The sequence below is a fragment of the Phyllopteryx taeniolatus genome, chromosome 8 (genome assembly GCF_024500385.1).
Source record: "Phyllopteryx taeniolatus isolate TA_2022b chromosome 8, UOR_Ptae_1.2, whole genome shotgun sequence".
In the NCBI taxonomy this organism is placed as follows: Eukaryota; Metazoa; Chordata; class Actinopteri; order Syngnathiformes; family Syngnathidae; genus Phyllopteryx; species Phyllopteryx taeniolatus.
Genome location: NC_084509.1, coordinates 9,830,527 through 9,853,397, shown reverse-complemented (window position 1 = coordinate 9,853,397; position 22,871 = coordinate 9,830,527). Strand labels below are relative to the sequence as shown.

The 22,871-nt window shown below is 40.4% G+C and overlaps 2 protein-coding genes across 2 annotated transcripts; one reads left to right on the top strand and one right to left on the bottom strand.

The window, feature by feature from the left end:
• The first annotated feature begins 1,713 nt into the window (after positions 1 to 1,713).
• hspa8b (heat shock protein family A (Hsp70) member 8b) lies at positions 1,714 to 9,766 on the top strand. The gene is made up of 9 exons (XM_061781340.1): positions 1,714 to 1,871; positions 3,494 to 3,703; positions 3,787 to 3,992; positions 6,307 to 6,459; positions 6,539 to 7,094; positions 7,264 to 7,466; positions 7,541 to 7,739; positions 9,022 to 9,254; positions 9,354 to 9,766. Exons 2-9 carry the CDS (start codon positions 3,499 to 3,501, stop codon positions 9,552 to 9,554), a joined length of 1,956 nt encoding a protein of 651 aa, XP_061637324.1. The 5' UTR covers positions 1,714 to 1,871; positions 3,494 to 3,498; the 3' UTR covers positions 9,555 to 9,766.
• A 4,621-nt stretch (positions 9,767 to 14,387) lies between these two features.
• Positions 14,388 to 21,035, bottom strand: lim2.3 (lens intrinsic membrane protein 2.3). The gene is made up of 5 exons (XM_061781341.1): positions 20,880 to 21,035; positions 19,484 to 19,659; positions 16,604 to 16,753; positions 14,609 to 14,743; positions 14,388 to 14,545 (listed from the first exon to the last, which is right to left on the bottom strand). Exons 2-5 carry the CDS (start codon positions 19,656 to 19,658, stop codon positions 14,484 to 14,486), a joined length of 522 nt encoding a protein of 173 aa, XP_061637325.1. The 5' UTR covers position 19,659; positions 20,880 to 21,035; the 3' UTR covers positions 14,388 to 14,483.
• Positions 21,036 to 22,871: the final 1,836 nt, after the last annotated feature.

The following is a 22,871-nucleotide window of genomic DNA, read 5'->3' as shown; positions in this document are numbered from 1 at the left end:
CTCTTCTGTCACATAACACACCTGACACCTTGGAGCCGTTTCTTCACTTCCTGACCACACTCACCATTGCTCTGGACGGTTGACCCCAAGTATTTAAAGTCCTCTACCCTTGCCATCTCTTCTCCCTGTAGCCTCATTCTTCCCCCACCACCCCTCTCATTCATGCACATATATTCTGTTTTACTTCGGCTAATCTTCATTCCTCTTCTTTCCAGTGCATGCCTCCATCTTTCTAACTGTTCCTCCAGCTGCTTCCTGCTTTCACTGCAGATCACAATGTCATCTGCAAACATCATGGTCCACGGGGATTCCAGTCTAACCTCATCTGTCAGCCTATCCATCACCACTGCAAAAAGGAAGGGGCTCAGGGCTGATCCCTGATGCAGTCCCACGTCCACCTTAAATTCTTCTGTCACACCGACAGCACACCTCACCGCTGTTCTGCTGCCCTCGTACATGTCCTGTATTATTCTAACATACTTCTCTGCCACTCCAGACTTCCGCATGCAGTACCACAGTTCCTCTCTGGGTACTCTGTCATAGGCTTTCTCTAGATCTACAAAGACACAATGTAGCTCCTTCTGACCTTCTCTGTACTTTTCCATCAACATCCTCAAGGCAAATAATGCATCCGTGGTACTCTTTCTAGGCATGAAACCATACTGTTGCTCGCAAATACTCACTTCTGTCCTGAGTCTAGCCTCCACTACTCTTTCCCATAACTTCATTGTGTGGCTCATCAACTTTATTCCTCTATAGTTGCCACAGCTCTGCACATCACCTTTGTTCTTAAAAATGGGCACCAGTACACTTTTCCTCCATTCCTCAGGCATCTTCTCATGCACTAGAATTCTATTGAACAAGCTGGTCAAAAACTCCACAGCCACCTCTCCTAGATGCTTCCATACCTCCACAGGAATGTCATCAGGACCAACTGCCTTTCCATTTTTCATCTCTTTAATGCCTTTCTAACTTCCCCCTTACTAATCATTGCCACTTCCTGGTCCACCACACTTGCCTCTTCTACTCTCCCTTCTCTATCATTTTCCTCATTCATCAACTCCTCGAAGTATTCTTTCCATCTACCTAGCACACTGCTGGCACCAGTCAACATATTTCCATCTCTATCCTTAATCACCCTAACCTGCTGCACATCCTTCCCATCTCTATCCCTCTGTCTGGCCAGCCTGTATAGATCCTTTTCTCCTTCTTTAGTGTCCAACCTGCCATACATGTCATCATATGCCTCTTGTTTTGCCTTTGCCACCTCTACCTTTGCCCTGTGTCGCATCTCAATGTATTCCTTTCGCCTCTCCTCGGTCCTCTCAGTGTCCCACTTCTTATCGTCTTATGGTCCTAATATACTATTGACTTTATTTTCAAAAACGCAAGTGGTTTTCCATTTGTATATCAACATTTGTGTATAGGCCATTTAACCAATAATATGATAAAAAAAATTATAGTTGGTAGAATTTAGCAGATGGATAGCCATTGAAGTGAAACAATATGTCATCCTCTGCTGTATTAGTAGTTTTCCATCGTTGTATAACAACGGGGCTGTGACGACATTATTATTCAAGACGTTGCTCGGTGGGCGGGTAATTTTAAACCAATAAAAGCCACCCATGCCAAATATCTTCCCTTTTTCTGGTAGCAACATCTAACTGCTTTTTCCCATTGGACCATCGATTGATGCGTGGGTGTCTGTAGCCCCGCCTCTCCTTCTGGAGCCTTCTATGGTGGCCTTAAAAGAAGCGGACGAAGCCAGTCTTTTCTTTTTTTCGTCTTCTTACTGCACGTCGCCGGATCGTGAGTGGACCTGGCCAACATCACCGCAGAGGCCTCAAAGTACAACGACACCTCAAAAAGAGGTGAGTACAACCATATTAGTGTGGCTTTTTTTTGTCTTTACTCCACTAGCTTGTGAATCGATGAATGTTTAAATGGGAAAGAGCCGACATTACGGAAGTTAAAATGGCCGGCCACGTGCGGTGGGAACAAAATGGCATTTTCAGTATGTCTGAGTTGGTCGGACAAATGGCGTTATCGGTTTGAAAATTATGTGTTGGTCGGACAAATGACTTTCGAATACCTTTTGCTGATTTGGCTTAAGGCGTGGCAACGGACACACGATGAAATGACTTTTGGAACGTGTTGTACACTAATATGGTCATTCTTCCAAAGGTGAACAATTGTATGTTCTGCAAACAATTGTCTTTTGATTATTTTATTTATTTTTAATCCTCAACGCGGCAAACCGTGAAATGTCCACCTGATACTCGTTGTGCCTACGGTTCTATCGCTTATATCAACTTTGACGTACGTAATGTCAGTCTGTGGCTAATATTTCCCGAAGGACGTTGTGTCGACCCTTTTTATTTAATTTAACAATGTTGCGCAACGGAAATGACTGCTCCAGAAAGTTCTTGGCCTGGGGAAAGTGAGGAGCCACACCCTGCAAACGACTTGAGGGTGTTGGTCACGAAGAGGGGGGGAATGCGCATGCGCACTTGGCCACCATTCAGTCGCCATTTGTCTTTAGTTGATGGAACTAGTAAGTTGCAGTAATACAGATGCAGTAAATTCTACAGTTCAAGAAAAATGGACTGTGATGCTCTATTCCCGTCAGTTTTTAATCTCGTGTGAGGGGAAAGGTAATTTATGTAGTCTCTTTCCAAAATGAGGTCTTAATATCAATTAATTTTAATCTATTGCAATGGTAGGCAAACTTTTGTACTGAAGAGCTCTGGTTGAGTGTTAACAGATGGGCCAGCTCATTAGTAAATGAGGTTAAACAAGTTGAAAGTATTTGTAAAAAAATGTTTTCACAATTTGGTTGTAATAAACTATTTTTGTATAACACGCAAGTAGAATGTTTGAATTGTACATTGTTGATGAAATGTATTGTAAATTTAAATAACAATCAGAAGGCTGAAGCAAAGCAAGGGGTGGTCATATGAACTGTACTTTGACCACCCCTGATCTGTAGGGTACATAGTGCTGTTTCTTAGTTTGTTAATCACTGTAGGGGAAGATGAACCATTTGTCAACTTCCTGTTTCATGGTTTGGATATTTGCTAACCTCATACAGGTCTATTAAAAGGTGTATTTCTAGTTTTGACCACATTGGCAGCATTCAAACCTGCTTTCAAGACTGCCTGCCTCGTCCATGCTGATTAGTTGCCACAAGAGGGACAACCAGAAGTGGCAAGGCTTGAAAACTGGTGCCGTGGACATTTTGTTTCCACTTCTCAAATGCTATTAATGGCCTCTTGACCACGCATTGCAATGTTTAGGCCAAGGGTGCGGGCAGCATTTGATATGCATCGTGTCAAACCCTCTGAAACCTTGGACTGTTGTGGGGCTGGAAATATAATTTTAGTATGACCTTGAAAGTGAAACTGGAATGGTTCTTGGTAGATGGTAAGCGGTTGAATAGAATGTCCTTTTACTTTATTATGACAAAGCTGTTATCTCACCTTCGTCTTCTCAGAAGCCATGGCCAAAGCACCTGCAGTCGGTATTGATCTGGGCACCACCTACTCCTGTGTAGGCGTGTTCCAGCACGGTAAAGTGGAGATCATTGCCAACGACCAGGGCAACAGGACCACGCCTAGCTACGTTGCCTTTACAGACACAGAGAGGCTGATTGGTGATGCAGCAAAAAACCAAGTTGCCCTGAACCCCACCAACACAGTATTTGGTACAGAACACTTGATGAACATGGTCTTTCCCCCTCCCGTTCTATATAATAATGCTGTTTTTTTTTTTTTTTGCCCCCCTCAGATGCCAAGCGTCTCATTGGCCGGCATTTTAATGATGGTGTGGTTCAGTCTGACATGAAGCACTGGCCCTTCACTGTCATCGATGATAACACCCGCCCCAAGGTAAAGGTGGAGTACAAGGGCGAGTCAAAGAGCTTCTTCCCTGAGGAGATCTCCTCCATGGTGCTCCTTAAAATGAAGGAGATTGCAGAGGCGTACCTTGGCAAGGTATGTCTGCACGTGCTTTATTTAGGTCCAACACATTTTCTATTTCTTTACAAAATACAACGTTACCATTGTAAAAAAGTTAACCGCATTTACAGTCGATCCTTACCTTATCAATTTACTCCACAATAAATGTGCCATAAAACGTCCAAACATTAAGCACTACTGTTGACAAATGTTTAGCAGCTAGCCAGTTGACAAACGGGGATAGTGTTTAGAAATGGAATACACTAGTGATGGGATGATGATACCTCAAGGACTGTATTGACACACTACACAAACTGTCGGCACTGTATTGCCTGTCGGTCACTCAATAGGGACCCCCGCAGTAGTTCTAAAATCATTGCAGGTAAACAAAATGAAAATAAGATGGAAAAGCTTACATGCTGCAAACCCAACATCAGGCTGTGAAATATTCGCTTGTCCTCAACATATGACCTCATATAATTTCATCTACTCAATTTTTTTGCTGTTTTTTTTTTTAAAGTTTGAAATTTGCTTAAAACCTTGTGTAAATGCTAAAATGATTTGGTGTAAAATATAGCAAATTTGTAATAGAATTCAGTAAAAAAATGTATGGCATTATGTTAACTTAAGTGTTCAATCATACGAAATAAGACTAAAAATGTGTTCATTTATGCATCTTTATTGAGGAACAAAAGTTTTGGTGTCTTTGCGCCAAGGAGGTTTCTCCTGTGAGACACCAGTTCCCCTGCCTTAGGAAAAACCTCTTTCACAGGGTACAGGTGAGAATAAAAATTTAGGCGAGTTAAGTTTCACGAGTTCCATGAATCCCCTCATTTTCAACAATGGTGACCATGTTGAGCACAGCCTCATCCACTGCTTGTTTGTTAGGAACTGCAAGCCAAAACGAAATATTTTGTTAATCGCTTATTTAAAAAAAGGACAATTTTTTTTACAAACAATCTTAGTCACACAAAGCCTTTTGTGTAAACTAAACTAACAAAAATTTTTTTTTTTTTTTTTTGAGAATTCCAACATACCTGGAGTACTCACTCGCACGAGTGTCTGCCAATTCTTCATTGCCATGCCGAGCTCTATAATGCCACAGCATTGAAGTGCTCTTATTGATGTAAGATGGCTCTGTGGCGCAGAGCTGACACTTCGCCTACAATAAAATAAGTTATCTGAAAACAATTCAAACATCTTACCAGAAGAGTACAAACATATTTGGTTAAAAATTAACAGTAAACCATGCCCAAAGGAGATCGAGATTGACCTAATTTGGCGTCAAAAGATAAAAATTATTCCAGACTGGGGAAATCTCCTTGGAACGATCCATGAAGTCAGTGGAACAAGGTGTGGGCAAGCCAAACGGCAAAATACAACAGCAACAGCAAAACTCCACCCAACAAATCCCCAAAATGTGGACAGTTTGTTTCCTTATAAACATAATTTGGTGCGGTATAGCCAAACGACACACTTCCTGTATTGGTCTCATTTTGTTTCTTAAAGCGATACACGCACCAATACAGGGTTTAACTCTTGTGCACCCAGCACAGCGCTGTCGCACCAGTGTTGTTGTCCCATCACTAGAATACTCTGAAGTTCATGTAACTGATTGTAAAATGTTACCCTTTGGAAAAAATGACTCATTTAGTGTCTAGCTACTTGGAGTCTAAAGGCCCTATCACAGTGTAGTTGGCAGAGCACAACGCACAGTCAACAAATCCATTCATTGTATGTGCTGAGATGGCATGAGGACGGAACGTTGTAAAGTGGGCGGTTTCCATCGTGCCACCTCAAGTTGAAAAAAAGTAGGTGCGGTGGTGGGGCTAGGGATTTTTCTGTGTGGTGGCCAGCAGGTGTCCTGAAAATCACTTGGCTGTGACTACCCCTTGCCACCCATTGGCTCTGCCCATGTTTAGGTGCTAGCACAAAGATCTAATATAAAATAAAACACTACCTTCAATAATGAAAGACAATGCAGCTAGCTGGTGATAGGTGCTAATGTTAGGTGTTGACTCAACTCACAGTAAAAATGTTAACCCACTACCAAATGATTCCCAATACTGCTACCAGAACCTCTACAGCCCCTTGAGACTGGTCCATGTTTGGAATGAGTATCAAAAAAAAAGTCAGGGCAAACTCATGTGGCATTCCTGAAAGCATTTGACTGGTCTTTGCAAAAAAAAAAAATACAACTTATTGGAAAAATGTGATGCTAGTGAGAAAAAATCCTGACATCCAGCCTGATAACAGCTGGTCCCAAATGGGTCAAGTTGTACATGGTAAGGTGTCTTGACCTTTTCCCTGCAGCACAGTTGTAGTGACTGTTGCGTTGTGCTCCTCTCAGCCCGTAACCAGCGCCGTGGTGACTGTGCCGGCCTACTTCAACGACTCTCAGCGTCAGGCCACAAAAGACGCCGGAACAATCTCCGGGCTCAACGTCCTTCGCATCATCAACGAACCCACTGCTGCAGCCATCGCATACGGCCTAGACAAGAAGGTAAGATGTCCACTAAGCTCAACTAAGTACCAGTTTGAGTCAAGACTAACACAGATGGTGCACGGATTTCCGACCGCAGGTCGGCACGGAAAGAAACGTCCTCATCTTTGACTTGGGCGGTGGCACCTTCGATGTGTCTATCTTGGCCATAGAGGACGGCATCTTCGAGGTCAAGTCGACTGCGGGCGACACTCACCTGGGCGGCGAGGACTTCGACAACCGCATGGTCAACCACTTCATCACAGAGTTCAAGCGCAAACACAAGAAGGACATCAGCGACAACAAGCGCGCGGTGCGGCGTCTGCGCACGGCGTGCGAGAGGGCCAAGCGCACATTGTCCTCCAGCACGCAGGCCAGCATCGAGATCGACTCGCTGTACGAGGGAGTCGACTTCTACACCTCAGTCACCAGGGCCCGCTTCGAGGAGCTCAACGGGGACCTGTTCCGCGGGACCCTGGAGCCTGTGGAGAAGGCGCTGCGGGACGCCAAGCTGGACAAGTCTGCCATCCACGAAATCGTCCTGGTGGGAGGCTCTACTCGTATTCCCAGGATCCAGAAACTGCTGCAGGACTTCTTCAACGGGAAGGAACTGAACAAGAGCATCAATCCCGACGAAGCTGTGGCATATGGCGCAGGTATAGTGTGTATATTTTAAAACCAAATCGCCAGATTCTCTTGTTGACACAGTTCAACCTCTTACTGTTTTGTGCCACAGTTTTCCATTAGCTATTGGCTTGACTTTGGCGGGTCCAGTATGTTTGAGCAGAGTAGACCAAAGTGTAATCAAAGTTTTGTTTGTTTTAGCTGTGCAGGCTGCCATTCTGTCTGGCGACAAGTCTGAGAATGTTCAGGACCTGCTGCTGCTTGACGTGACCCCCTTGTCTCTGGGCATCGAGACGGCCGGCGGAGTCATGACTGCGCTCATCAAGAGGAACACGACCATCCCCACAAAGCAAATGCAGGTGTTCACCACCTACTCTGACAACCAGCCCGGCGTGCTCATCCAGGTACAACCCGCGGCCGCCAGCTCCCTCACAACCTTGCGTGATGAATGAAATAATAGAATGACTGACACCTGCAGGTGTTCGAGGGCGAAAGGGCCATGACCAGAGACAACAACATTCTGGGGAAATTTGAGCTGGCCGGAATCCCCCCGGCCCCCCGTGGCGTTCCCCAAATTGAGGTGACCTTCGACATCGACGCCAATGGCATTTTGAACGTGAGCGCGGCTGACAAGAGCACCGGCAAGGAGAACAAGATCACCATCACCAACGACAAAGGTACGTACACACACAAACAAAAACCGGGCGTGTCATGTTTGGAAAATTTTAGACCGATACTACGGCAATGTTGAGAGGGGATAAGTACTATTTGAAAGTTGGGTTTTTGAAAAATGTGATGAGGCCACAATTAAAGAATATAGTTGCAATATTTAGGGGAAAAGGGTCTTATTTTCCTACTTCCGCATGCGGTTTTTTACAAACCCCAGCTGCCAAGTCACAGAGGTGAAAGTTTTCTGCGTCCGGTGTCATTGCATTGTAAGTCACTGATCGCCTCCATGATAGCAAATAAGATACTTTGTACAAGTGTCACGAAAGGAGGACGAGGAGTGGATGGGCAAAGGCGATGTCAAAGCTGCCATGCTAAGTACTGAGCTAGCCTGTCATGCGGTCACAACATTGATATAAGTGATTTTGGTGTAATGGTGGACACGGTTGCAGCCTGCACACTTGTCACATAGGTCTGTCTGGAACCGCGTTTTCACAGAGGGTAACAAACTTCGAACAACAAAATAATAGGTCAATAGATGTTTAGAGAAAATACAAAATATAAATGATACACGTCCACAAGGGTATGATCTGGAAATGATTTGATATGTCACTTCAGAATGTGGGCAGGTTAAAAGTACATTAATAGTTGTAATATAGGATAACCTTTATTAGTCCCACGGTGGGGTAATTTGCATGGTCTCAGAAGCCATTGTGCATATACAAAAATGGTATGCAAAGCGTGATGTACATTTCACAAAAATTGGGATTATTGTCCAGACATCTGTCAAATTCACGCTGTTTTTTTGCCAAATAGTGCTTAGTTTTAATTTTCTACATTTGAGAGCTGATTAATCTGCTTTAATAGACTTGGTTTTTTTGTTACCAGGGTTGAAAATAATTGGCAAAATGCAAATGAATCTATATACACAGTTTTTATGATTGAACATCAAAATCTCTATAAACTTATGTTTGACTGTTGCACGGAAATGTTGACAAAATGTGGAAATGCAATTTTTGACTGTTCTGGAAGTAAAATTTTATAGGCTGGCAGCTCTGCATGTGGTTTGGGGCTTACCTCCAACTTGGAGCATAGTTTTTCCAGTTTAGTTTTGACTCTGTGTGTGTGTGTGTTCTAACTAAGCCTTGTTGCATGAACCGATGAGAGGCGAAACATTTTAAGACTGCCAGAGCAGTCCAATTGCAATCATTTTAATGCCCTTAAGATTCCTATCAGAAGGCTGAAGTCTTGCATTTGAGTGAACCCTTCTTCACAGTTGACCTTTACCCTCAGGTCGTCTGAGCAAGGATGACATCGACCGCATGGTGCGCGAGGCGGAGCAGTACAAGGCTGAGGACGACGTGCAGAGGGATAAGGTGGCCGCCAAGAACGGCCTGGAGTCTTACGCCTTCAGCATGAAGTCCACTGTGGAGGACGACAAGCTCAAGGATAAGATCAGTGACGAAGACAAGCAGAAGATTCTGGACAAGTGCAACGAGGTCATCAGCTGGCTAGACAAGAACCAGGTGCAGTACAGATGGGATGTCCTGTCATTAACAACATTTGTTAAGCGTAGTTTCCAATGCTCCTTTTTTTTTTCTTCTCTTTCCCTCTGCCTCACTCAGTCTGCAGAGAAGGAAGAGTTTGACCACCAGCAGAAGGAGCTGGAGAAGGTGTGCAACCCCGTCATGACCAAGCTGTACCAGGGGGCCGGTGGCATGCCAGGAGGGATGCCGGGAGGGATGCCGGGAGGCGGAGCATTCCCCGGAGCGGGCGGTGCTCCCGGAGGAGGCTCTTCTGGCCCCACCATTGAGGAGGTGGACTAAACCCAAATCAGTCCACTGTAACAGATATTCTACGCCTTAACTGTCTTCTTCTGACACTCTTCGCGCGCTCTCTCTGTCATGGCTTTAAAGTACTTCCACTGGCTTTGGGCTCTCTTTGCACACAAACCAGCTCTGGTGTTGCACTTTTAATTCCATTCTTGGTCTTTTTCACTGCAAAACTTGTTTTCCTTAATAAAATCGCACAAAAGTTGTCATTGTCCTCTGTTTACTGCCAAATTTCCTAGATGAGGGGATGTACTGTTTAAATTACTGTACTTTTGGGTGAATTGTACTTTTCAGAGTAGATTTAATGCAAGAAACTTAGTGGTTAACAACCTATTCACATGTTCAAGTGTTTATCAGAATTGAGCAGAATGTGAGCACTTTGCTAATAAGCAGAAGTATAACTGAACTTAAAGGTAACTATTCTAGTTTTACATTTAACATTAAGCACCACCCTGTCTGAATAAATAAGGAGACCTGACTAGTTGTCTCACACCTTTAAAGTGTGTTATAGTTTGTTGACTTGGTGTACAGATCTTGACACTTCACACACACACACACTTGGGTTTTAATACAGTAAATTAAGATCAGGCTGAAGAGTAAATGAAGGATTATGACAAAGGGAAATGTGGACAAGATTCCATCAGAACCCATGCTTGAATTTGGGGGGTGGCAATTAGAACAGAGGGCAACTGCTCTAAAATGATATACACATTGACTTAAAAGGTATGAATGCTTTAATCCATTAAAATGCAATTAAATAGCACCTACAAAAATGTACATTTTGTACAAAGTTATTTGGAAGAGCCACTTGCATCAATAAATTAACCAGGTAAACTTACATAATTTTGAGAAGTGCCCCCTGGTTCTGCCACAATGGTGTGATATGGAAGACTGGACCTACAACAGTTGATTGCAGGAGGCACAGTAATTTGTACTTTACCAATTTGACATTCCCCAAGATGGCCAGTGCATAAACCCCATTCTACAGATAGTCGGACACTCTCATGGGTGAAAAGATTTTGCTTCTGAGGTGGCAACCTGACAGATTATCTGGTAAATGTGAAGTACTCCGAGGACAGAAATTATCAAATTTAAAATGAGTACTTTACTCAGTTGATTTGGTGATTACAACACCTTTGAGTGGAATGTTACTGAGGAATAGAGGGGAAAATGAAGAGACAAGTGGCATAGAGTTAACTCTATAAGATTTAAATCAACTCACAGATGAGAAGGATAAACAAGCAATTTAACCACATTGCACAAAAACTGACAAATACAAAGTGACCACTTCACTGTTGTTTTGAATGATACCCTGTGACAATTTTATGCCACTGTCCAGTCAATGAAGACCAACAAGAGTACAGCATTGCCGGCCTGCATCAACCATCACTTAACTGTCACAATATTAATAAAACTAATACCAGTGTGCTTGCAAAAAACAAAAATCTTTATTCATACGTAGTTTCTAGAAGCAACTGGACTCGTCTAGTTTGATTTTTTCCCCCCCTCGTTTTAAGAAAATGTTAATGACAAGCAATTATGCTAAGGATATATGTATAATCCATTTACTCAAATATGAATTATTTAGATTTTTGTTTTTTTACCAAGAAGTCTGGAAATGAAGGTCTGGAAAAAGTATGGCATTGTGAAATCTCAAATTTGTATAGGAACCCTGATAAAAGACCAACTACAATAGCTTGAAAACTGACAATTTGTTCACATCCAACCCAAATTATCTTGGAAACCCGATAAAAGCACATGAAAGATTTCTTTTTTTTTAATGTAGATGGAAGGGTACCTTTAAGTCATTATTTGGAGGACTACTTTTTAATTGACTCATGAAGTAACTACAAAATGCCCCTTTTCTGCAAAAAGTATGTCTTCTCACACAAATTTCAAAGTCCATCCATCCATTTTCTGAGCCGCTTCTCCTCACTAGGGTCGCGGGCGTGCTGGAGCCTATCCCAGCTGTCATCGGGCAGGAGGCGGGGTACACCCTGAACTGGTTGCCAGCCAATCGCAGGGCACATAGAAACAAACAACCATTCGTACTCACAGTCATGCCTACGGGCAATTTTAGAGTCTACAATTAATGCATGTTTTTGGGATGTGGGAGGAAACCAGAGTGCCCGGAGAAAACCCACGCAGGCACGGGAAGAACATGCAAACTCCACACAGGCGGGGACGGGGATTGAACCCCGCACCTCAGAACTGTGAGGCTGACGCTCTAACCAGTCAGCCACCGTGCCGCAAATTTCAAAGTCAACTAAGCCAATTTTGTTGCATCAGCTAAGAGTCTCAAAGGTTCTAACATTCTCAAGCTTTCCAGACCAAAGTAGAATTTTTTTGGAATGAAAAATCTGAATACAGTATTTTAGTAATATACTTTTGGAATATTTCACAAATACTGTAAAAAAAAAAATTTCCCCTGAAATATTTGAGTAAAAAGTTGTGTATTACTCTGAGGACAAAGGAATATTTTTATTTTGTCCCCACCCACCCTGACAAACTCCCAGGAATATTAAAGAGTGAGGTTCTATGCAGTGTGTACGGAAAGTTTTCAGACCCCCTTAAATTATATTGCAGCCATTTGTTAAAATCATTTCAATAAATTTTTGCCTCATTAATGTACACACAGCACCACATATTGACAGAAAAAAATGTAATTGTTGAAATTTTTGCTTATTTATTAAAAAAGAAAAACTGAAATATCACACAGCCATAAGTATTCAGACCCTCTGCTGTGACACTCATATATTTCACTGTGCTGTCCATTTCTTCTGATCGGCCTTGATGGTTCTACACCTTCATTGGAGTCCAGCTGTGTTTGATTATACTGATTGGACTTGATTATGGAAAGCCACACACCTGTCTAGATAAGACCTTACAGCTCACAGTGCATGTCAGAGCAAATGAGATTCATGAGGTCAAAGGAACTGCCTGAAGAGCTCAGAGACAGAATTGTGGCAAGGCACAGATCTGGCCAAGGTTGCAAAAAAAAATCTGCTGCACTTAAGGTTCGTAAGAGCACAGTGGCCTCCATAATCCTGAAATGGAAGACGTTTGGGACGACCAGCACCCTTCCTAGAGCTGGCCGTCCGGCCAAACTGAGCAATCGGGGGAGAAGAGCCTTGGTCAAAGAGGTAAAGAAGAACTCAAAGATCGCTGTGACGGAAGCCTCTCCTCAGTGCAAGACACATGACAGCCCACATGGAGTTTGCTAAAAAAAAAAAAAAAAAAAACAACAAAAAAGACAGGAAGGACTCCAAGATGGTGCAATATAAGATTCTCTGGTCTGCTGAGAACAAGATAGAAATTGTTTTTATTTATTCTAAGTGGCATGTGTGGCGAAAACCTGGCACTGCTCATCACCTGTCCAATACAGTCCCAACAGTGAAGCATGGTGGTGGCAGCATCATGCTGTGGGGTCTTTTTCAGCTGCAGGGACAGGACGACTGGTTGCAATCGAAGGAAAGATGAATGCGGCCAAGTACAGAGATATCTTGGATGAAAACCTTCTCCACAGTGCTTAGAACCTTAGACTGGGCCGAAGGTTCACCTTCTAAAAAGACAATGACCTTAAGCACACAGCTAAAATACCGAAGGAGTGGCTTCAGAACAACTCCGTGATTGTTTTGAATGGCCCAGCCAGAGCCCTGACTTAAACCCAATTGAGCATCTCTGGAAAGACCTGAAAATGGCTGCCCACCAATGTTCACCATCCAACCTTGTCAGAACTGGAGAGGATCTGCAAAGAGGAATGGCAGAGGATCCCCAAATCCAGGTGTGAAAAACTTGGTGCATCATTCCCAAAAGTCTCATGGCTGTATTAGCTCAAAAGCATGCTTCTTCTAAATACTGAGCAAAGGGTCTGAATACTTATGGCTGTGTGATATTTCAGTTTTTCTTTTTTAATAAATCTGCAAAATTTTCAACAATTCCGTTTTTTCCCTGTCAATATGGGGTGCAGTGTGTACATTAATGTAAAAAAAAAAAGAACTTAAATGATTTTAGCAAATGGCTGCAATATAAAAAAGAGTGACAATTTTAAGGGGGTCTGAATACTTTCCGTACCCACTGTATTTACAAAAAAAAAATCAAGAAAAAATCGTTTCTGAGGAAAACAGTATTACAGCTATTTAAAGAGAAATAAAGAATATTTCAAGAAGAAAAACTTGGAAAAAAAGAAGCAAGCAATAGAATAAAGTAAAGATCGAAAGAAAAGCTTTCTCATTATATATTTTTTGAGAATTAAAAACAATTTCTAATAAGTCATGTGATAGAGCAAAACTTGTAATATGACAATGAAGTGAAATTTTCAGGGAAGAAAAGTGTTTGTCACAGAAGAAAGGGAAAAATGAATTCCCTTCTTATTTGTCATTATTGTTTAAGCATCCATCCATCCATTCATTTTCTGAGCCGCTTCTCCTCACTAGGGTCGCGGGCGTGCTGGAGCCTATCCCAGCTGTCATCGGGCAGGAGGCGGGGTACACCCTGAACTGGTTGCCAGCCAATCGCAGGGCACATACAAACAAACAACCATTCGCACTCACAGTCACACCAACAGGCAATTTAGAGTCTCCAATTCATGCATGTTTTTGGGATGTGGGAGGAAACCGGAGTGCCCGGAGAAAACCCACGCAGGCACGGGGAGAACATCCAAACTCCACACAGGCGGGGCCGGGGATTGAACCCGGGTCCTCAGAACTGTGAGGCTGACACTCTAACCAGTCGGCCACCGTGCCGATTGTTTAAGCAGTGTCATATTATTTTTTAAGTGACTATAAAACAGAGAGAACTTCTTGAAGACAACAACATGGAAACCAGTCAGATGCACTCAGTGATTTATTGCCCTTGCCCATGAATATTCATGAGTCTTGAAGAGGAAATGATGTTGGAGTTCATGCGGGCGTCTCGTTGAGGTCAGCGCGAGTTGGAATTCCGGGGGCATTCGTGCATGCGGTAGGCGCACATGTAGAAGATACCTGCACACAACAAAGGGCGTGTCATGATGATGATGATGATGGAGGAGGAGGATGGAGGAAGACCTGAGAAGAAGGTGAGCACCACAGCCACCCAACCCATGATGTAGGACCAGGAGAAGCGCCAGCTCCCGTAGCGTTTGCCGTAGTAGTTGACCGTCACGCCCGTGTACACCGCCATGGCCAGCAGCACAAAGAAACCTGTGCAAGTACAATAGAAACCCAGATATAACCAAGTGGAGAAAAATCTTTGCAACATTATGACAACCACGTTTTGGGAGAAAAATGAAGGTGTAATCAAAAAAAAGAATCAGCATTTTTTTCAGACAAAAAAAACATTCACAAAATGAATATTTTTAGAAAAAAAACTAGTTTGGGGTTTTTTTGGGGGGGGGGGATAGTTGAATATTTTGAGAGAGAAGTTCTATTTTTGCGAGTGAATTTTTGGGGGATTGAATGTTTTGAGAAAATAGTTGCATTTTTGTATTTAGTGGGGAAAAACAGAATATTTTCAGAAAAGAAGACATTGTGAGAAGCAGAAAATCGGAAAAAGTGTAGTCAGAATACTTTTTTACAAAATTTGGGAGAAAAAAAAACAACTTAAAAATTTGCATTGTTCTCATAAAAAAAAGAGAATATTTTGAGAATAAAAATTTACAGTAACAAAAATTTTGAATATTTATAGAAAAAGGGGTTGCAAACTTTGGGTGGAAAAAATAAGAATATGGTGGGCGTCTTGTTTTGCACATCTGCCTCACAGTTCTGAGGATCCGGGTTCAAATCTGACCCCGCCTGTGTGGAGTTTGCATGTTCTCCCCATGCCTGCGTGGCTTTTCTCCAGGCACTCCGGTTTCCTCCAACAACCCAAAAATATGCATGGTAGGTTAATTGAAGACTCTAAATTGCCCATCGGTGTGAATGTGACTGCGAATGGTTGTTTGTTTACATGTGCCCTGCGATTGGCTGGCGACCAGTTCAGGGTCGAAGATAGCTGGGATAGGCTCCAGCATGCCCGCGATCCTAGTAAGGATCAGTGGTACAGAAAATGGATGGAAAGATAAGCATATTTCAAGAAAAACATTTTGTAGAGAAAAAAAAAAATCTGAAAAAATCTTTTTGCCAAAAAAAAGAATCATTTGAGAAAAAAATATATATAAAATACTTTTTTTCATAGAAAATGTTGAATATTTTGAGTGAATTGTTTCTTCAGAAAAAAAATCTAAACAGTTTGAGAAAAAAATCAATATTAAAAAACATTTTTTGTATTTTTTATTATCTGAATCTTTTTTTGTGAACAGAATAATGTACCCAAAAATTATATTTTTTTTTCTGAGAAAATATCTCCGAAAAAGTGTATCATTTTTTTTTCAGAAAAAAATATTTTGAGAAAAAAAACGTTTTTGCACCAAAAAAATGTAAACTTTGATTTAAACAAAAAGTTGCATTTTACAATAAAAAAATCTGAAGCCTTTGAGAAGAAAAAGTTGCAAAATGTTATTTACGTCACGAAACTTACATAGCAAGCGACTGTCCCATCACTTGCACTCCGTTTCCCTAGAAGTTTAGAATGTACAAAGCCCCTCCCACTACACTCCAGTTGCACAGTAGGGTCCACTACCTCAGTCCTGCATGCTTCCCCTCCAGTCCCTGTCCAATATTGTTGTGTTCTTCCCCCACAGGGTGTAGCACCGCTGCCCTGTACAATACTCGAATCCAATGTGACATTGTATTACGCATATAATGATTTATTTTGCTTATCTTTCTTACAGCTAGTGTCCTGTCTTTAGTTATTTTTCCACTTTTCTTTCTGTCACTCGCCTTTAAAAACGTTCTTCTGTCCGACTGAAATTTTTAACAGCCATCATAATACAAAGAACCACAGTGGCAGTTTTAAAAAAGCAAATAAAAAGACTCCACTGTTGCACAGAAAAGCTGTTCTGGCATAAAAGGGATGCAGATTCTCCGTTCTGCTTGACCTATCAGCAGATCAGGACAGGTTAGGAAAAAAAAAAAGAAAAAAAAAAAAAAGAGCATGAGGATGGAAGGAGGGAGGGAGCTCACAGGAAATGAAGAAGAGGATGCCGGCAGCGAAGGTCTTGTCGAAGCCGTCGAAGGATGAGTAGTGGATGAAGGCCATGACGCCGATGACGATGCCGATGAAGCACGCCAGCAGGGACAGGATCATGAAGGCCCGCGTGGCGTCCCAGTACGCTGCCGACATTTGCACACCGTCATCAGCGCGCTTCTCAATTCCGAGCGAACAAGCCAGCGCAAACTGCGGCTGTCACCGAAACAAAGTTCACGCAACTTCAGTGGAATTTCCAAAATCTTCTTGCGCCTTGTCCCATCTGGAGCCTCCATTGTGTTCAATTTGGGGATTTCTCCTATCATTTCTTTTCTAAATAATTTTGTTTTTCATCTAATATTTGTGTGTTTGCAGTCTATTATTTTTTTTTACTTTATATAATCACTTATATATTTAAATGTTTTTCTAATATTTGTGTATTGTGTATCATTTTTTTAAATTTTTGCCTTCTAATATTTTTTAACCTGGGTCAATTTCTTTTGTGTGTGTGTGTGTGTGTGTGTGTGTTTATTGTTTGTTTTTTAGCTTACATATTTAATTACTTTTTCTCTTGGATTTATATATTACCATATTTGTGTTTGTTACATATGTTTCTATTGTTTGTTTTATTTTGTAAAGATTTTTAAAAATATTTTTTGTTTTATTTTTTTAAAGATTTTGGTATTTTGGTGATAATTTTATTTTTTAATATTTTTGCTTTTCATTTGCTATATTTTTTATATTTTTCATCTAATATTATTTTTGTCTAATAATTTGTAGTGCCTTATACATTTGCATTACTGCATTTGCATTTTCATCATCTAATATTTCGTGTTTTCGTCACAATTTCCTTTGTTCATGTTTTTTATAGTCAGGATAAGCGATAAAGAAAATTGATGGAAGGATGGATTTTATTTTTACTTATAATTTGATATTTTTTTGTCTGAAAATGTGTAGTATATAATATATTGTACAGTATTAGATTTTTTTCTAATATTTGTATTTTTCATCTACTATTTTTGTCTTATTTTGTCTAATTTTTGTCTTATATTTCTCTCATAATTTATTTTCTTAACATGTCTTTAATAATTTTGTATCATTTCTTTCCAAGATATTTTGCAATATTTTTACTTTTTTGCATTTACCCAACTAGAGTTTTTGTATGTTTTTATTCCAATTGTTTTTCACTAACATTATTTTTTGACTTTCTATTTGTATAATTAAACATGCTTTGTATTCTGTGAAATATCCATCCATCCATCCATTTTCTGAGCTGCTTCTCCTCACTAGGGTCGCGGGCGTGCTGGAGCCTATCCCAGCTGTCATCGGGCAGGAGGCGGGGTACACCCTGAACTGGTTGCCAGCCAATCGCAGGGCACATAGGAACAAACAACCATTCGCACTCACAGTCATGCCTACGGGCAATTTAGAGTCTCCAATTCATGCATGTTTTTGGGATGTGGGAGGAAACCGGAGTGCCCGGAGAAAACCCACGCAGGCACGGGGAGAACATGCAAACTCCACACAGGCGGGGACGGGGATTGAACCCGGGTCCTCAGAACTGTGAGGCTGACGCTCTAACCAGTCGGCCACCGTGCCGCCTCTGTGAAATATTTTGTAGTATTTTTTAGTTTTCATTTTTTTCATTTTTGTGTATTTTTAATCTATTTTTTTTTATTTTTGTATTGTAGTAATGTTTTTTTAATTGTCATTTAATATTTTTGTATTTTGTGAAATGTTTTTAGTATCGTATATATTTGCATTATATTCTGATATTTTTTGTGCAACATACTACAAATGTTTATTTTTTGTGTGTGTAATAATACTAATATTAATGTTTGTCTAATTTTTATCTAATTTCTTTGTGAAATATTTTGTCTTTTTATTTTTTATTTTATTGTAATAGAGCATTTGTATATTTTTCATGTCGAAGTTTTTGTCTAAGATTTGATTTTTTTGGGGAATACGTTTTGTAATGTTTAACTAATATTTTTCTATTTTACATAATATTTTTAATATCTTATACATTTGCATAATATTCTAATATTCTTTAGATTTTTTTCTGCAGTCTGCTTTTTAGTTTTCCTCAGGTTTTTGTATTCAATATATATATATATATATATATATTGACAACTCTAAATTGCCCGTAGGTGTGAATGTGAGTGCGAATGGTTGTTTGTTTGTTTGTATGTGCCCTGCGATTGGCTGGCAACCAGTTCAGGGTGTACCCCGCCTCCTGCCCGATGACAGCTGGGATAGGCTCCAGCATGCCCGCGACCCTAGTGATGTCGCGGGCATGCTGGACCCTAGTGAGGAGAAGCGGCTCAGAAATTTCATCTAATTGTTTTGTATTTTTGTGTGTAATATTTTGTAGTATCTTATATCCTTCAATTATATTGTAAAATGTGTTAATTATTATTTTGTAATATTTTAACTTTTTTGTAGAATGTATTACCGGTAAATAAATAAATAAATAAATAAATAAATAAATACATTTAAAAAAGCTAAGATTTTTGGAATTATTACTCCAATATACATATTTTTTAATCCAATATTTTCTTATGATTGTAATGTAATTTCAATGATATTTGTATACATCTTAATTTTGTTTTATTTTAATATAATTTCTATGATATTTGTATACTTCTTGCTCATTTTTTCAAATGTTTAGCATATTTTTCGTCAACTTTAGTGTTATTTTCTAACATTCCGCATTTTTTTATCATTCTAATTCATTTGTCTTTTTTTCTGTAATATTTTTGTATTGTCATAATAATTCCTTTTCAACGTTAGTTTTTTCGTGTAATATTTGTGCATTTTTTCTTTTCTGATGATGTCCTCTTTTCATTTGCAGCAAGTGTGAGGTTTGGTCTTACCGATGCTGTCGGTGTGTGTCATGCACTTGCCGGGCACGCAGTAGCGCCACAGGCCTTGATGCATGTAGCTGCTGGAGTGGCGATATTGCATCCAATAGTCGGTTGCCGTGGAGACGATCAGGAGGATGTTGCCCACTCCGGCGCAGAACAAGCCGCCTCCCATGAAGCTGTACATACTGATACACACATGCGCGCACGCACACACGCACACACACACACACACACACACACACACGCACGGACACAATACATCATACAGATCCTGTATTCGTGTGTACCTAATGAGGTGTCTGGTAAGCAGATTGTTGGCCTTTATCGGGCAACGAAAGGGAGGATTTGCTCAGTTTACGTTAAAAAATAGACACCTAAAAGAAATTCATCTTAGAGTAATACACTGTATCATTTTTTTAATTATTTTAGTTTCATTTTTAAACGATGTAATTATTATTAAAAATTTATTGTAATACTAATAATAATTCCGGGAAAAGTTTTGTAATATTTTAAGAAAAGCGATCAGAATATTTTGAGCTACATAAGGTTTTATTTCTGGGGAAAAAAACTAATATTTGGAGAGGAAAAGGAATTGGGGCATTTTTGTATGAATTTCTTTTAAGTATTTTTTCCCTGAGAAATAAGCTTAATATTTAAGAAAGACATTTAAGAAAAACATATATTATATATATATATATATATATATAATATATATTTTTTTTCTTTACATATTTTCCATTATTTCAAGAAAAAAGTTACGGTTTTTTTCCCATGAGAAATGAAACGAATATTCAAGGAAATGTAAAAAAAATAAAAATAATAATAATAATAATAAAATGTAAAGAAAAAAATATACATTTTCTCAGAAATTTGTCAAAAAGGATAGAAAAACTGAATATATTTTCTATTTTTAATATTTTGAGAAACAAATCGCATTTTCTGTAAAATAATTGGAATATCTAGAATTAAAATTTTAATATTCGAACAGGGAAATCCTAATATTTTGAGAAAAAAAATCAGACAGAAATTTGAGTATTTTGCGGCAAAAAAGACAAAAACTGGGATATTTTGATTTAAATGAGCATTTTAAGAGAAAATTAAATTAATATTTTGAGTGAAGATTAAAAAAAATACTTATTACTTATTATTTTTACATTCAATAAATGTGTTCTCTTTTGCAGAGAAAAAAGTAGAATATTTAGAATCTTTTTCCTGAGTAAAGATTTTTTTAATTTCAGTGAAATAGTCAGATTCTTGTAATTTTTTTGAGAATTTTATTTCCCAAGAAAAATAACCCCTACCTGTTATATGAAATAACTTGGAATATTATGAGCGTAAAATGGGGGAAAATAAGATGAGATTTCACGTCAAGGCTGAATGGAAAAGCTATTCCTATTTTTCCTACCTTGTTTATGTGGCTTCCTTCCCAAAAGCAAACTGGAGAGACGGTGCGATTCTTCCGTGCCGACCGAGTGTGGCTGCGAGCGTCGGGAAAGTTTTGTTTGCCGAAAGGAAACGCGGCCGAGCGTTTGGCGGCGCGACCAATGACGGAGCGCGCGCGTGCGCGCACTTTTGTTGTTGGAGGGAATCTGCTGAAAACACAAAACCGTCAAAGCGAGCGCACCTCGCCGTCCAAAGTGATGACTGCACGCTTTCCATTCAAAATGCCACAAACACCTCCACTACTAACTTTTTATTGGAATTGCTTCACACATTTTACCTGTACCTAGACTTATATACTTATTATTATTATTATTATTATCGTCATTTTATTTGCAACTGCAGTCACCTTTATGGTGGAAGTTCAGGCAAAGGTTTAGGGTTGGGTCTCAAATCAGTTAGGGTTTCAAATTAGGGCTTCCAGTTAGGGTTAGGACTTCAAATGAGTGTTTCAGGTCTAAATAAGGGTCTTGAAGTCAGGTTAGGGTTTCAAATAGGGGATTAAGTTCGGGTTTCGTATTAGCTGAGTAGGGTTTCAAGTTAGGGGTAGGGGTTCAATCTAGAGTTAGGGTTAGGCTTTTGAGTCGGTTTCCAATTGTGGCGTATGCTTTCAAATTAGGGATCAGGCTTCAAGTTTGGATTAGGGTTTCTTCATAGTAGTAGGTTTTCAAAATAGGGGTTCGAGTTAGTGTTTCAAAGTAAGCTTTCAATTTAGGGATTCGAGTTAGGAGTAAGGTTTCAACATGGACCATTGGAGGAAAACATGGAGAGAACATGCAAACACCATACAAGGAAGGCAGGAACCCGGATTTGAACCGCATATGCTAACCAGTTGTCCATCGTCAAACACCGCCTTGGGGTTTGGGTTAGGGTTTCAAATTTGGGTTTGAAGTTACGGTCCCAATGATGAACACGGTTGGTGCTGGTCTTGGTGTGCTGAATGAATGCAGTACCCCTATATGTCCGCATGAGGACGCGGTAATCACATCTGTAACAAAAGGCCTTGTCTTTCCTTCCTTCCTTCCGTCCATCCTTCCTTCCTTCCTTCTCTGTAGCTAAGAGCCTGATGCAGTGTAGTGTCGTGAGCAAGTGGAGCAACAGATGGTGGCTCACACACACACACACACACACACGCACACACATGACACAGTTTTTTTCCACCCATGCTTCCCAACCTTTAGAGCCGAGGCCTCCATCTTACATCAGAAACATTTCACGGCACACCACCAAACAAAAATGGCACAAAAAGTATGAATACTAAGTGAAAGATGTCGTCGCAATTTACTCAAAAATGAACTTAACTTTGTGTGAAATGTGGGCCTGTTTAATGGAGTTTTCGCCGTCAATGCTCGCTGGATGATCAACAAGCACGAGGACACAAAGAGATCCTGCGGCGTTTTCTTTGTTCAGTGCTCGAGAGGAGGACAGAGTTGTGGCATGTATACGTTAGAGGGGAAAAACAAAACACATTTCAAGACATTTTTTTTCCACAGGAAAAAACAAATATTTGAGGGAAACAAAAGTTTTTACCAAAAAAAAAATTACAATACATTCAGAACACACACACGAACAAAGGAATTTCCAATACGTTTGGAGGGGACTGTATATATATATATATACTTATTTATTTTAACAAAAAAGCACAATACTTTGAATTTATTTAAATGATTAGGCAAACGAATCTGGCCAACTGGTTAGGGCGTCCGCCTCACAGTTTTGAGGACTGGGGTTCAATCCCCAGCCCCGCCTGTGTGGAGTTTGCATGTTCTCCCCGACCCTGCGTGGGTTTTCTCCGGGCACTCCGGTTTCCTCCCACATCCCAAAAACATGCATGCTCGGTTAATTGAAGACTTTAAATTGCCCGTAGGTGTGAATGTGAGTGCGAATGGTTGTTTGTTTCTATGTGCCCTGCGATTGGCTGGCAACCAGTTCAGGGTGTACCCCGCCTCCTGCCCGA

What these genes read in the sequence shown, in the direction of transcription:
- hspa8b (XM_061781340.1), top strand. Translation starts at nt 3,499, where the DNA reads ATGGCCAAAGCACCTGCAGTCGGTATTGATCTGGGCACCACCTACTCC. An exon ending in CATACGGCCTAGACAAGAAG is followed by an intron (nt 6,460 to 6,538) that starts GTAAGATGTCCA and finishes TTCCGACCGCAG; the next exon opens with GTCGGCACGGAAAGAAACGT. An exon ending in GCTGGCTAGACAAGAACCAG is followed by an intron (nt 9,255 to 9,353) that starts GTGCAGTACAGA and finishes TGCCTCACTCAG; the next exon opens with TCTGCAGAGAAGGAAGAGTT.
- lim2.3 (XM_061781341.1), bottom strand. Translation starts at nt 19,658, where the DNA reads ATGTACAGCTTCATGGGAGGCGGCTTGTTCTGCGCCGGAGTGGGCAAC. An exon ending in GACACACACCGACAGCATCG is followed by an intron (nt 16,754 to 19,483) that starts GTAAGACCAAAC and finishes AAATGTCGGCAG; the next exon opens with CGTACTGGGACGCCACGCGG. An exon ending in GGTGCTCACCTTCTTCTCAG is followed by an intron (nt 14,546 to 14,608) that starts GTCTTCCTCCAT and finishes TGTTGTGTGCAG; the next exon opens with GTATCTTCTACATGTGCGCC.